We start from the raw sequence: 15202 nt of genomic DNA on the forward strand, positions 1-15202 counted from the left end.
TTCGCTACTGCATTGACTTCAGTAGAGTGACACCCATTTAGACCAGCGGTGAACCTGGCCCTGGGGGTTTCATGGCTGTGTGGGGGTGGTTCTGTTTGGCTCTTGCTTGCAAACTCTCTCCTCTTGACATGTAGGGCTTGCAAGGTAAACCCAGCTGTGCCTGCCTCTGTAACCACATCCTCCAGGCCAAGCACACTGAGCCGAGGCTCGAAACTGGCTGGGTGCTCACTCCTCGCTGTGCTGAGACCCCAGGGCTAAACCACAGCCCACCCCAGTTACTGCTGCTTCCTCTCCGGAGCGACGTCTCCCCTCTGAGTAATAGAAAACTGACTCTGCTCAGCCCTGGGCTAAGCCAGACGCTGGTGTCTGCTCCCAGCTGCCCATGTGGCTCTCGGGAAAAGGAAACAAGTCGGAATCCCACTCCCCACATTGACTGCCCTGCCATCTTCATGAAACTGGGTCATTTTAACTCCACTGGCTTTTGAAGATGGCTTGTTAAATGGAGTGTAAGTGACCACAACCTTGTTATCTTGTCCCAGGCCTGACCTGCAGCCCCCCAGCTATTCCAGCCCAGCCCCCAGCTCTGCTGATGACATCTCTCCCCTAGCCTGGCCATTGCACTCCACTGTTTGCTGTCTGCCCCTCACCCCCTACCAGTGCACCTCAGCAGTGACCCCCGCAGCTTTTGCAGACCCGGGTCTTTCCTGCGCAGAGTCCTCTGAGCAACGGTTGTGTGGAGAAAGAATGAATTGGAAACGCCCTCCAATGCGGATCCAGGGGCAGAGCCCTCCCACTTTATTGGCTGCATAATGCACTTTTAGAAATACTTGCATCATACACGTTCAAGCAGGCCTTTCTCAGTACAGACAAACTCACCATCTTGGTAACAGACCCCATGGAGCCCGGACGCAGCCTGAGAGCCAGAGATGGAACAGGAGAGAGAGTGGGACAGCAAGGAAGGGGGTTGGAGCGAGGTGAGCCAGAGGAGACTCACTCAGAGCAAGGGGGTTGTATAACTCTTCTGGGAAAGTCCTCGCACCATTACTAGAAAACGCTCCTATTTCTAGGTGCGGTTTTGGACCACGCTATGGAACTGAAGCAGGAATGGGGGTCCCTCCTATAGAATTCCACAGGCTGAGTAACAACAAAAACCTATGGAAAGGGTCTCATTCTGTCTGCAGTTCTCTAGGGTTTGGGCTGATTTCTACACAGCCCTATGGGTTTTGCTGCTCTTAAATTCTATAGGACTTCTCCAGAGAAGTCCTGGAGGGTCAGGAGCCCTGAGCTCAGTTTCCCATCTGGAAAATGGTGCCAGTCCTCTCTCCCGCGTCACGTCCCCCTGAGACAGTGACGTCTCTGGGGAGGGACTAGGTTCCTCAGCAGAACCCAGCCCAACGGGGCCTGGATCTTGACCAGGGCTCCCACGTGCTACTGGAATTTAATAATAAGGGTTAGAGACTCTATCAGCCACGTAAGCGCCCTACGGGGGGGGCTTACAGATGACGCTTTGTTACCATGTCTAGAGGAGGCCTGGGGGAGAAGGGGCACGTGCTGAAGACTCCACAGGCCCAGCCTTCTATTTAGGTACCTTTCTGAGAGAACCACCGGGTCCTCCAGCAAAACCAGGTGGCTCCAGATGTCCACCGCTGATATTTAAATCCTCTCCTTCCAGGCCATCTTTATCCATCCCAGCGATGCAAGAAAGGACTCAAGCCCATTTTCCTCTAGGCAGGTCTCCGGAAAGGGGTGTTGGGGCTGTGTGTGACCGCACAGCAAGGACAGGCGTGCTGAGCGTGGCTGGAAAGGGCAGCCAGAGCTGTGTTTTCAATTAACTGCTCTGTCAATGCTGAGACAGGACCAGGTGAGCACGACTGACACCGCACCGGGGCCTGGAGCTCGCAGCACAGGGACTTACACCCTGAACACTAGTGGTGGCCAGAAGAACACTGCAGAGCACAAGCTGGACAGGGATGGGGCTGACGGAGGAATATGGTGGATGTGCACTTGGCCACTTCTACCCTTTACTGCCCATAGTGACCATCGCATCTGCCTTTCGAGCCCCAGGGAACGTGGTGACAGAGTTGTTACTATCCTGGGCAGGGAAACGGGATCTAATGTAAAACCAGAGGAATAGGAGAGAGCCAGCCAAGCCTCAGTGCCCCGAGAGGGTCTGCCCTTTACTAGCGCTATTTAACGCATCTCGGGGAAGCGGGTCAGTCTCTGTCCATGTGGTACAGATGGGAAAGCTGAGGGGGAGGGACTCAGCCATGGTCACAGAAGGACTCAGTGTCAGAGCTGGGGTCACAGCTCAGGTGTTGCTGGTGCTCAGGACACTGGGGAATGTCTCTCCTTGCCCTGGGCAGGGAAGAGGCCATCTGAGTGTCAGGGCGAGATCAATGGCGCAGGGTGCTGGAGAGAGAAATCAAAGCATGTGACTGAAATAAATAAAACTGAAGAGTGAAAGGGTTTCCCCAGGAGTTTGGAACGGGGGATCAGGAGAGCCCAGCCGTCCTAGGAGGAGCCCGAAGAGGAGAAAGCTACAAGTATTTAATGGGGAAAACCTTTTCTTCTTCTTTCTTTAGTCAGTATCTGTTCCCTGGGGTCAAATCAAAGGCAGGAAGGAGGTGTCCAAGGAGGGGCAGCGTCTCCCATTGCAGCTGCTGGGTTGGTCCACAGAATGCGCGGCTGCCCAGCACGGACTGCAGAGAATCTGTATCACGTGGGACAGAAGCTGGGGGACTCTCAGCTGCTCTCGTCCACCCTGCCATCCGCAGGGCGATTCAGAAGCCCCTGGACTGCAGCCCGGCGTACACATCCCGCTGACCCTTCCGGATGGGCTGTGGGAACAGGAGCAGATGTGAGCAACAGGCTCTTGTGTTAACCTAGCACAGTGACAGCACTTGGTACAACCGGGCTCTGTGCCAGGGCTGGGGCACCTCAGTGCCACCACCAGCTGTGACGTGGGCACAGGGAGCGTGCAGCTCTGGGTATGCACCCTGTACCCTGCATGCTGTGATGATCTTTCTGTTGATGACTCCTTGTCGTATGGATAAATAACTACCCTAGGAAGCCACATGGCCCTGCTCTCAGTCACTCCTTCCCCTCCACCCAGATGAAGCCTGGAGCTGAACCAAGCACCTGGTGGAAGGGGGCCAATGCTGTAATTTCTCAGCTCTCATCATCCACCAAGAAGGCTGTGACCCCAATCCCAATAGTTCTGGAAAGGCCAAGAGATGAGAAGGAACCCGCCCCCCCATGGTTCCCGTTACCTCATAGTCTGGGTTTGGCACAGGCGGGGGGCGCACCATCTTCGGCCCTGGAAGGCAAAGCAGGGAGAACGTTCAGGCGGAATACTACCATTCTTAGTGCAGACACAGAGCTTCGCAGGCGGGACTCCTCTCCGTGGACGTTTCAGGAACAAACAGGGCACAAAATGTCCACCAATTTTGGGGACCCAAGTGAGACACCTCGGCCCTGAGCACCTGGCCTTTGCAGCACCCAGAACGCAGGACTGTCCTCTGAGGCACAGGCCTCCAGCCCCTGAACCAAATGATGCTCTGGCCGGGGTGCAAAATGCAGTGCTGTCAGCTCTTGGGAGTGTCGGTGTCTGTCTTAGTGCCCCAACTGCGGGAATCAAGAGACTGCACAAGAATCTCAGCGTCCATTTTAAAATAAGGCAGTTTCCAGCTGTCCTGGTTGCAGAGAAAGGCCTAAAAATGTGACCCAACTGATGGGCTCAGAGAGCAGAGACAACCCCCCCCATTTCTCATTTAAATAAAATCTCGTGATTTTAAAGCCAACTCCCTGAGGTTAGGGGCTGACTCGTGGTGTGAATGCTTGAGGGCGGCTGTGCTGTGATACCGCCGGGGAGGCAGCAGTACAGCCCTTCCAGCCAGCCCCACCCTCCCTTTGCCCTCTCATGGCTGCTTCACCATAGCCTGGCAATGGGTTCCTGTGGCTGGGGCGCTTTCAGCACAAAATGGCAGCTGCACCTTCCCCACATGAAGGGTGGCACGGGGTGTGGTAAGCGGCAGGAGGAGCCTGAGGTGGGCTTGACCCCAGCGTTTCCCTCAGTTGCGGGCGCTCAGCCACTTATTCCCAGGAGAGATTCGAACCGGCTCTTACCTCTCGGATGAACTCCGGCGCTGCCACCCACTCGCCCCTTCCGGTTCTTACTGAAGTAGTAGACCAGGATCAGCACCCCGAGGGTGATGAGGAGATCTGCGATGATGACCCCAGCCACTGTCAAGACATCCAGCTCCTCACAGTTCCTGCACACTGCGGTGGGAAGGGACAGGGCGCTCAGCGAGAGGGAGAAGGGGAAAGGGGGGGAAAGGGGGACAGCTGGAGGTGGGAGTCACAAGTCCCAGCCCAGAGACACTGCTGGGTAAATGCCCCATGTTTGGTCTGCCCAGACCTCACCCACTTGCTTTGCATGGATGGAGACGCACATGCCATGAGGGGGACAAGAACAGTAAGCGGAGAAGTGAAGGGGGAAGAGAGAGACCTTTCTGTTCCCCCCTTCACACGCCTCACTCTGCCAACACCGCTGGGATGGCTGGAGCGGTCAGTGACTGAAATGTCCCCTGGTTTTTCTGCATGGCCCTTGGCAGCAGGGTGCAAACATCCCTCGGTTGTAACAGCTCGTTCCATACTCCCCACCCACCCCCCAGCCTTTCTGTCTGTGCCAGAAAGAGCACAGGGATTCTCAGGCTCCCTGAGCAGCTCCCCTGACACCCGAGAGAGCGCATGGGCTGCCAAGGGCTTTGTCGGAATGGAGGAGAATTGATTCAGTTTCCAAGGGGGACTGGGGAAGCCGGGCTGTGCCCTCTCCAAGCCTCTAGACCTGGAGTCTCCTGCCAAGAGCCTGAAGATTCGTGATTCTCTGAAGCTCATGAAAGGTCACTGGCCTCAGGGAGAGATAATAGTCTCACATTTATAAACCCTCTCCCATCCCAAAGCAGCTCCCAAGGTAGGTGTGTAAAGCGCCTTTGAAATGCAGCCACCTCTGGGGTGGAGGACACAGCAACGGCAAAGCACGCCACACAACAGTGCAGAGAGGGCTAACTGAGCCACACATCCCGTGGCAAACACATACTTTTTTGAACAGTGCCCCATGGAATCTCAGTGCTCATGGGGGCCCGGCCGGACCTCAGAGCAGCTGAGTGTCAAAGTCAGTCCCAGCAGTGCCCCTGAAAATCAGGCCTCTGCGTACGTTATGGCACGTGAATCTTCTGGGCAATAAGGTCACAGAGTTAATCGCTAGCCTCTGTAGCCTCCCATGACATCTCATGTTCCTGCATATTCCCATGGAAGGCGCGCTCTCTCCCATTTACCTTTGGCCTTCAGGTAAAGTCTGGCGGAGTTTCCCCCAGACGTACACGTATAGAGCCCGTCCTTGGAACTGTCGTACTCCTCAATCACATAGTCTTGTTTGCCATTTTTTGCCTGTTCCGGTTCTTTCTTCCATTGTATGTCTGACTCTGACTCTGACTCAATGGGGCAGGTGATAGTCACCTTGGTCTTGGAGATCACCACCTGGAATGCTGCAAAATGGGAAGAAAGAACAATGGAAACACAGGTATTCAGTAAAACCAGTGCTTAAAATGGGCATGGCAAGGGGGTCCCAGATGCAGCAAAAATATAACTAACAATGGAGCTGTGTCACAGAGGGGCTCAGTTTGAGCACTGCCTTGCCTCTCGGAGGGACTCTGGAAATGGGGTTGTTCGGTTAAATGTAAAATCTCTAACCTAGTTATCAGTTCGGGGGGAGTTGTGGTGTATAACGCTCTCCGCATTCACAAGCAATAATGGTAAGTAGCTATAAATGGCTTCAGGAGCTAAACATTGATCACCATTATTACGTAATCAATGAACTCACAAAGTTGAACTGGGAATTGTCTCTCTTGTGCATGAACACTTATTTTGTCTGGGATTGGGATAGATGCCCCAATCTTTTCTCAGACCACTTTAAGCACTGAATAAACCTTGCTGGAATCAGCTTCTGTACCAAATGACTGGAGGACAGCTAATGTGACACCAATTTTTAAAAAGGGCTCCAGAGGTGTCCCTGGCAATTACAAGCTGGTAAGCCTGACTTCAGTACTGGGCAAACGGGTTGAAACTATAGTAAAGAACAAAACTGTCAGACACATAAATGAACATAACCAAACTGTACCATAGAATCTCTGTGGTTAGTACTTCCATGCTCGAATAATAAGAATATAACGGTAGCGATATATTACTGACCACCTGACCAGGATGGTGATAGTGACTGTGAAATGCTCAGGGAGAGTAGAGAAGCTATTAAAATAAAAAACTCAATAATAATAATGGATGATTTCAACTATCCCCATATTGACTGGGTACATACAATCTCAGAACGGGATGAAGAGATGAAGTTTCTTGACACCTTAAATGGCTGCTTCTTGGAGCAGCTAGTCCTGGAACCAAAAAGGGGAGAGGCAATTCTTGATTCAGTCCGAAGTGGACTAAGAGGTCAAAGAGGTGAATATAGCTGGATGACTTGGTGATAGTGACCACAATATAATTAAATTTAACATCCCTGTGGCTGGGAAAACACCACAGCAGCCCAACACTGTAGCACTGAATTTCAGAAAGGTGAGCTACACAAAAATGAGGAGGTTAGTTAAACAGAAATTAAAAGGTACAGCACCAAAACTAAAATCCCTGCAAGCTGCATGGAAACTTTTTTAAAAGACACCATAATAGAGGCTCAACTTAAATGTACACCCCAAATTACAAAACATAGTAAGAGAACCAAAAAAGAGCCACCGTGGCTAAAAAACAAAGTAAAAGAAGCAGTGAGAGGCAAAAAGGCATCCTTCAAATAGTGGAAGTTAAATCCTAGTGAGGACAATAGAAAGGATCATAAACTCTGGCAAATGAAGTGTAAAAATATAATTAGGAAGGCCAAAAAATAATTTAAAGAACAGATAGCCAAAGACTCAAAAAGTAATAGCCATTTTTTTAAAGTACATCTGGAGCAGGAAGCTGCTAAACAACCAGTGGGGCCACTGGATGATCAAGCTGCTAAAGGAGCACTCAGGGATGATAAGGCAATTGCGGAGAAACTAAATTAATTATTTTCATCGGTCTTCACGGTTGAGGATGTGAGGGAGATTCCTAAACCTGAGCCATTATTTTTAGGTGACAAATCTGAGGAACTGTCCCAGATTGAGGTGTCATCAGAGGAGGTTTTGGAACAAATTGATAAACTAAACAGTAATAAATCACCAGGATCAGATGGTATTCGCCCAAGAGTTCTGAAGGAACTCGAAGGTGAAATTGCAGGACTACTAACTGTCATCTGTAGCCTATCATTTAAATCACCTTCTGTACCAAATGACTGGAGGATAGCTAATATGATGCCAGTTTTTAAAAAGGGCTCCAGAGATGATCCTGGCAATTACAGGTGGGTAAGCCTAACTTCAGTACTGGGCAAACTGGCTGAAACTATAGTAAAGAACAAAATTGTCAGACACATAGATGAACATAATTTGTTGGGCAATAGTCAACATGGTTTTTGTAAAGGGAAATCATGCCTCACTAATCTACTACAATTCTTTGAGGGAGTCAACAAGCATGTGGACAAGGGGATCTCTCAAAACTGGGTGACTGGGCAACAAAATGGCAGATGAAATTCAATGTTGATATATGCAAAGTAATGCACATTGAAAAACATAATCCCAACTATATGCATAAAATGATGGGGTCTAAATTAGCTGTTACCACTCAAGAAAGAGATCTAGGAGTCATTGTGGACAGTTCTCTGAAAAGATCCACTCAATGTGCAGAGGCAGTCAAAAAAACGAACAGAATGTTGGAAATCATTAAGAAAGGGATTGATAATAAGACAGAAAATATCATATATTATATAATATGATACCTAGCTCGTTCCCCGTCGCTCTCAAAGTGCTTTACCCAGATCAGAATCAGTATCCCCATGTTACAGGTGGGGAAACCCAGTAACTGTTGTTAATACAGTAATAAGACTCCCTTACTGACTGCAAAGGGAGCCAGGTGGAACCGTGTGCAGGTAAAAAGTTTTCTGGATCTGTATTTTTAAACAGAAGAAGTAAAGACATTCTCTATGACCCAACACACAGAGAGGCCGCCACGCAGGTGGGGCTGGGTCAGCACCCACGGGAGTCAATGGAAAGACTCCCATTGGCTTCAGTGGGGTCTGGGTTAGGCCCAGACACACACTTGCACGCTCACACTCATACGGGCGCTCAGACAAATGGGCATACGCTCTCAGTGGTTAAAGACGCCCCAGTTTTTAGATTCCCTCTGAGCGGTTAGAAATGGCAGGATCAATCTTAGCAGCAGCACTTCTGAAATGTTTATTATGCTAAAAACATTGATGGTAAAAATCAGTTTACGGTCCTACTCCAAAATGTGCTCTGCAAAAAGAAAACAAGAAAAGCTATCAGCAAATCTACCTCTCTCTGCTTGGTTCATCTGTTAAAAATATCCTTTCCCCTATTATTAACAATCTGCCTCTAGGGAGTAAACACAAACCACTAATCAATAATAATGCTGCTTTGAAAGCCAAGCGCCTGGGTGCCGTGCAGACATTGGAAAACACTCACCACAGCATTCATGTTTTAAACCCATGTTATCAAACTTCCCAATCCTAGAAACATAGACAAAGAGGGGATGGGGACGAAGGCAGGAAACGGTGTTGGAGACTAAAAACCCTTCAAAACCTGAGGAGCTACTCTGAAGACTGGGCACTTGTTCTAATCCCTCTGCCCCTGCCTCCAGGTCTGTAATTCCTTCTGTCCTTTGTGGCCCCCCGGTCTTTGATTTTGTAACAAAAATGGAAACTTTCTCTCTTTCCCCTAATGTCAGGTGGTTCCTACACTGTTCCCTTTGTACCCCAGATCACAGTGTCAGAACACCAGGGTGGCACCGTTTATTTTAGCTGGCCATATACCACTGATCAATCCCCTTTCTCCATGTGCCTCTCCAGTCTCTGCAGGTGCCCGATCCTGCTTGGATGGCACTAAAAATGGTTACTTGATAATTCATTTTTGCTGATTTTTCAAGTCAGTGTAAACAGCCCCAGTGAACTGAAAGGGGATATTTCCAGTCCTATAACAGTCACCAAACTGAAATGCATCTCCTTGCAGGTTAGCCCTCCCTTGTGAGAGCTTTTGAACCGCACCACTCTTGGGGGATGCTTTAGAAATGCGGAGGTGGCTAGAGCAGATTAGCGAGGGAACGTTATTTTCAAGCAAAGCTCCGTCCCCCCGGCTGTCCTTTTCAAAGTGCAAAACGGAAATGAGGTGCCTGGGTTTGCTGTGAAAAGAAACGATCTGGTTCATTGCAAGGTGTAAATACAATGGCGCTCCGTCCCCCCGGCTGTCCTTTTCAAAGTGCAAAACGGAAATGAGGTGCCTGGGTTTGCTGTGATCTGGTTCATTGCAAGGTGTAAATACAATGGCGCTCCGTCCCCCCGGCTGTCCTTTTCAAAGTGCAAAACGGAAATGAGGTGCCTGGGTTTGCTGTGATCTGGTTCACTGCAAGGTGTAAATGTAATAGCACAGCTACCGTGCAGCGCAGAGAGAGAGCCTGCTGCGGCCTGGGCCCTGACCCTGCCACGAGAACTGCGGGGCTCTGCGTGGTTCCATGGCTTTGCCTGCTGCAGGATCGGGGCCTGGGGTTAGAAATGGTTTTGTTTAACTCTGTAGAGCAATGTGTGAGCATGCGGCACTCCACTGAAATCCCGAAGCTACAGCCACGTTAAAACAGTGCTAGAGAGGGGCTCAGAATCAGACCCACAGTCTGTACCAGAGACACCAGACAAAAGAAAGGTGCATACGCTAATAAAGGAAAGATCTGTGTTCCCATCTGTGATTACCCTGCCCTGGTGTATGGTCTTAGACAGCACTTGCTGAGCTCACACTCACTAAAACTACGGAGATGAAATCCCACAGACAAAGGCTTTCATTGGAGGGGAAGCTGATCGGCTGCTTTATCCCCACACAGAACGTTGTTTTAGAGAAAGGGAATAAATACAGGTGCAGTAACACAAACCAATTGCGACCCTGCTCCTAAATATGGCCTGGGTGCCACCCCAATGCCACTATTATATAATATGATACCTAGCTCGTTCCTCAGTAGCTCTCAAAGTGCTTTACCCAGATCAGAATCAGTATCCCCATGTTACAGGTGGGGAAACCCAGTAACTGTTGTTGATAATAAGACTCCCCGACTGACTGCAAAGGAACCAGGAGGAACACAGTCTGCAGGTATAAAGTTTCCTAGATCTGTACTTTTAAAAAGAAGAAGTAAAGACATTCTCTATGACCCAACACACAGAGAGACAGACACGCAGGTAGAGGCTGGCTCAGCACCCACGGGAGTCAATGGAAAGACTCCCATTGACTTCAGTGGGTTCTGGGTTAGGCCCAGACACACACTTGCACGCTCACACTCATACGGGCGCTCAGACAAACGAGCATACGCTCTCAGTGGTTAAAGACGCCCCAGTTTTTAGATTCCCTCTGAGCGGTTAGAAATGGCAGGATCAATCTTAGCAGCAGCACTTCTGAAAGGTTTAGAATGGTTAAAAACATTGATGGTAAAAATCAACTTACGGTTCTGCTCTGCCATGGTGTCAGCTGGAAAAGGAAAACAAGAAAAGCTATCAGCAAATCTACCTCTCTCTGCTTGGTTCATCTGTTAAAAATATCCTTTCCCCGTATTATTAACAATCTGCCTCTAGGGAGTAAACACAAAACACTAATCAATAATAATGCTGCTTTGAAAGCCAAGCGCCTGGGGGCCGTGCAGACATTGGAAAACACTCACCACAGCAGTCATGTTTTAAACCCATGTTATCAAACTTCTGTCCTTTGTGGCCCCTCAGTCTTTGATTTTTTAACAAAAATGGAAACTTTCTTTCTTTCCCCTAATGTCAGTTGGTTCCTACACTGTTCCCTTTGTACCCCAGATCACAGTGTCAGAACAGCAGGGTGGCACCGTTTATTTTAGCTGGCCATACACCACTGATCAATCCCGTTTCTCCACGTGCCTCTCCAGTCTCTGCGGGTGCCCGATCCTGCTTGGATGGCACTAAAAATGGTTACTTGATAATTCATTTTTGCTGATTTTTCAAGTCAGTGTAAACAGCCCCAGTGAATTGATAGGGGATATTTCCAGTCCTATAACAGTCCCCAAGGTGATAGGCTGTTCTATCCCCGCACAGAACTTTGTTGTAGACAGAGGGAATAATATAGGTGCAGTAACAGAAACTGACCCTGGCCAAAGAGAACCCAAACTCTTTCAGTTCACATCAAAGCCAGCAACTGGCATTTGCCGCTCACGGGCAGAGTGGCTGCAGAGTTTATTTTAAAATTTCTTTTGCCCGTTTTTCTATGGACATATCGATCTAGGGATAACACTTACACATGCTTTGCCTTTCATCTGGTTGCCTTTGCACACACTAATCAGTTAACCCTGACAACATTCAGGGGATGGTATTATCCCTGCTTTACCCATTGTGAAGCTGAGATCTAGAGAGTGAAGCGACGGGCCCAAAAGCACACGGTGATTTCAGGTAACAGCAAGCAGTCGGATGGGGGAGTCCAGATTCCAGAGTACTCTGCTGCCCAAAGCACTGCCCGTCCCGTACCCTTCACCAGCCTGTTCAGACCATTGGTGAGGGCTTTGGAGGTTACTGAATTTGCTGATAAATAACAAGGATCTTCTCAGCAACTGACTTCTCTTTTAAAAAAGAATATGGAATGAAGTGCCTCAATTCCCTCTCTCTCCACTGCTCTGATTCTGCAAGGTGTGATTTCTGCTCCGCTGCCCCTCATGTCACTGCTAGTCGGGGTACAGTTCTCATCAGCAAACGGCAACTTCAGTTTTACTGTAAGTCTTTGTGGCTGTTTAAGAACACCTGGCTGCTGGTGCATCGCGATGTCCATCGGCACACGCCAATACCCTCCTTGCCTGAACCCTTGGGGGTCTCTAACCAGCTGTACTCACCCACGCAGAGCAGGAGCCCCAAAACAGGCAGGGCCACCTCTAGCTTCATCCTGGCGCTCCCCCAACTCGCTCTCTCTTCTGTCCTTCCCAATCAGATTGGCATCACCCAGTCTGGCTCTGCAAAAAGAAAGAACCCAGGCACTTTCAAGTTTCTGTTTACGAGAACGAGGCCTGGGATTGTTTCCCAGAATTGCATCTAACAATCGGTTCAGTGGCGCACGGAGGAGACTCACTGTTTCCAGCATAACATGCAAGCGGCTCAGAGAGACAGCAAATGTCTATGATAAAACAACCCCCTGCCAGGAAGTGCGGAGGCTCAAGATGCCTACATTTCCGAGCGTCACTGTGAACACGAGGGGGCTGCTGGTGCTGCAAGCACCTCGGTGACTCTCAGGCCAGCCCAGGGAGTGTCCTGGCGAGAGGAGCACACACAACCTGGCCCCAGCAGATTTGCTTTCAGAATCTCCCATCGTTTTTAAACAATATTTTCTGAGTTAAGTTCAAAATGTTACAGTTAATTTAGCAAAGTGACGGCAACAAACATAACCACTAGACAGGCTGCAAGAAACGCAACAGCCAGCAGCAGACAAAGACACCTTGTGCAACGAGCATGAAATAGCCTGTAAGCTCTTCAGGGCAGGGACTGCCTCTGCCAAAGCTTGGGGTTTGCACAGTGCCTAGCACTTTGATTCCTGCCCCTTGGCGCTATTGTAAAACAAAACATCAACAACAATAGGGACAGTAATACAAAGAAACAGGTGTTCAAGTGCTGTGGTGACGAGTGAGGTACGAGAGAGAAACCTCAGTAAAGGGGAGCTGAGCAACATGCCTGGAACCAACAGACCCAGAACAAAATTAAATCGAGTAACTCACTAATTCTGTGGCTTTGGTGCTGGGTTTACACTGCTTGAGGCCCCTCTGCCAGCCTGGGTGCCAGCTGTGATGGTGCTTTTGTGTTAGGGAAGCCACTAGGGACTGCACTGCACCTACCAGTTTTATTTCTCACCAGACACCAAGGAGCCGTGTGGTGGTTTTCAGTCACTGCAGGCCTGGTTTGGAACCATCTTTGTCTCACGGCCCATGTGTCAGCTTCTCACCCCGACATCTCTGGGCTCCTTCCACGCTGCCCCTGGGAGTAGAATGTTCTCCCTGTGCACACTGGAGAGGCCATTACTACCCTCCACACAATGTGCTGCTAGGAATGACAAGCTGGAGGAATGACCTGAGAATACTTTATGCACCTGCTCGAAAATACACAGACATATTTGTTACCATAACCATATATATGCCTTCCCAAGGCCTGTCTATCGGCCGGTCTGTCTCTAGACAGCACGCTCTTGGGAGCAAGGATTCTGCCTTTAAAGAACCCAGTGTATGGTGGCCCGTGCCAGAAGTAAATAAATAGCTAGTTATAATGCTGAGTTGTGATGTGGTGGGGCAGGGCTCTGGGTCCATTTCCCAATCTCCTGGCCTGCTGGCTGATTACAGAATGAGAAAACGGCCGGAAAGTTCAGCATGAGCTGGAGATGGCGGCTCTTCTCCCTCTAGTGGTAGAATTTGTGACTAACAGAGCGGCAGCTCCTGGCCAGGAGCAGAAAAGCCACAAACTTGGGCCCTGATCATGCATAGGATAGGGGTGTAGATAGGGTGACCAGGCAGCAAATGTCAAAAATCAGGATAGGAGGCGGGGGGTAATAGGAGCCTATATAAGAAAAAGACCCCGAAATCGGGACATCTGGTCACCCTAAGTGTAGCTACTTTTTTGATTTGGGGGCTAGCGTTAAACAATTCATATACCAATAGCTCCTGAATAGTGCTGCAATGAGCAGCTTCGTACCAGATTACATCTGTTCATTTTGAACAAAGTGAGATAAAGGAACTTCTGTTCCAAGCACAGTGTTTCCCTTAGTTACTAATGCAATCCCGAAATCCGTTCTGGTTTTTAGCCCCCTCAAGTCCCTGTTGTCTATGCACATGATTCAGCTGGATCCCCTAGTGACAGCCCTGTGGCGCCTGGGGCAGGGCAGGGGAAGGGGATAAGCACCCGATCTTGGATTGCCAACCCTCCAGGATTGTCCGGGAGCCTCCAGGAGTTAAAGATTAATCTTTGATTAAAGATTATGTCCGGTGATGAAATCTGCAGGAATACGTCCAGCCAAACTTGGCAACCCTAATCAGATCAGACCCTCAGTGACTCCTCGCTCCAGCTGCCAATAACCCTGCCCATGGAAGCAGGGTGTCCTCCCACCCAAAGAAGTGAGACTGGAGAACAGCATTGAGCCAGCTACGAGTGAAATGTCCTGGCTGATGCTTTAAATGAAGCTTCCCCAAAGTGCATCCATTTATCTGGTGCTGATAAAATGATCTCACACAGGGGGAGGAGAGCGCTGCATCCAGTAGACGTTGTCCCTAGGGCAGGGTTCAGGGGTTCAGCCTCAGGAAGGGGGAATTCCACTGGGTTATTTAACATGCATCAGTTGTTTTATTAACTGTAAAGAGGCTCCTCTTCCATATGCGACAGCTCTGGCTTTGGTCCCTGTGACAGTCTAGGACTCAGGAGTGTCAAGGCTGGAATTGCCAATCTACTCCAAAGAGGAGCTTGTTTGACTGTTTTGCTCATTGTCTCACTTTCACGCACGCGGCTGGATGTGGGATTTCAGAGCAAGCCTGTATTTTCATTTGGTATTTATACTTCTCTTGCAAACCTGAATTGATATTTGCCCATTTCCAGTAACATTCATACAGGGCCAAACAGCAAATGGAAGGGGGTGTTGGGATAAACCCCTTCTCCTGTAGAATCTGCCACAGTCTGTAAAATCTTGTCCAAAGACCCCCCCACGTTAAAGAGCCTGGAAGCTGGTTTATGATCTGCCTGGGAGGGACAGAGCCAAGCGAACAAAGCCAGCATTGGAAGCTGTGGTTTTGGGGAAGCTGAGATGTCTATTGTCATCCCCTCCACCAGGCTGCACTGCAGGGTGGACGGCTTGAATTGTCTTTTGAAAAAAAATCCCCATAGGTGGAAGCTGCATTTAAATGGCTATACTGGGTTTTATCATCTGTGTCAGAGCCACACAATTCCACCAGGGGGGGCACTTACCTCTTCAACATCCTCTCCTCTCCCCTGCAGCCTGCTAGGGACCTGGGAACTCACTCTCTTTCCAAATTTGGACACCCCCCC

The 15202-nt window shown here is 49.5% G+C and overlaps 1 protein-coding gene across 3 annotated transcripts; it reads right to left on the bottom strand.

The window, feature by feature from the left end:
* Window positions 1-765: 765 nt before the first annotated feature.
* CD3E (CD3e molecule) lies at window positions 766-13151 on the bottom strand. 3 transcript variants are annotated; one of them, XM_044997389.1, is made up of 7 exons: window positions 13015-13151; window positions 12025-12141; window positions 10629-10652; window positions 5337-5546; window positions 4126-4278; window positions 3270-3316; window positions 766-2837 (listed from the first exon to the last, which is right to left on the bottom strand). In XM_044997389.1, the coding sequence occupies exons 2-7, from the start codon at window positions 12071-12073 to the stop codon at window positions 2781-2783; spliced, it is 540 nt and encodes a 179-aa protein (XP_044853324.1). In that variant the 5' UTR covers window positions 12074-12141; window positions 13015-13151; the 3' UTR covers window positions 766-2780. The 3 variants fall into 3 exon arrangements, with proteins under 3 accessions (XP_044853324.1, XP_044853323.1, XP_044853322.1); XM_044997388.1 differs by lacking the exon at window positions 13015-13151 and adding an exon at window positions 12898-12997; XM_044997387.1 differs by lacking the exon at window positions 13015-13151 and adding an exon at window positions 12258-12361.
* Window positions 13152-15202: the final 2051 nt, after the last annotated feature.

Source organism: Mauremys mutica, chromosome 22 (assembly GCF_020497125.1).
Source record: "Mauremys mutica isolate MM-2020 ecotype Southern chromosome 22, ASM2049712v1, whole genome shotgun sequence".
Classification (NCBI taxonomy): Eukaryota; Metazoa; Chordata; order Testudines; family Geoemydidae; genus Mauremys; species Mauremys mutica.

What these genes read in the sequence shown, in the direction of transcription:
- CD3E (XM_044997389.1), bottom strand. Translation starts at nt 12,073, where the DNA reads ATGAAGCTAGAGGTGGCCCTGCCTGTTTTGGGGCTCCTGCTCTGCGTG. An exon ending in GGGGCTCCTGCTCTGCGTGG is followed by an intron (nt 10,653 to 12,024) that starts GTGAGTACAGCT and finishes TTCCTTTTCCAG; the next exon opens with CTGACACCATGGCAGAGCAG. An exon ending in TGCCAAACCCAGACTATGAG is followed by an intron (nt 2,838 to 3,269) that starts GTAACGGGAACC and finishes CTGTTCCCACAG; the next exon opens with CCCATCCGGAAGGGTCAGCG.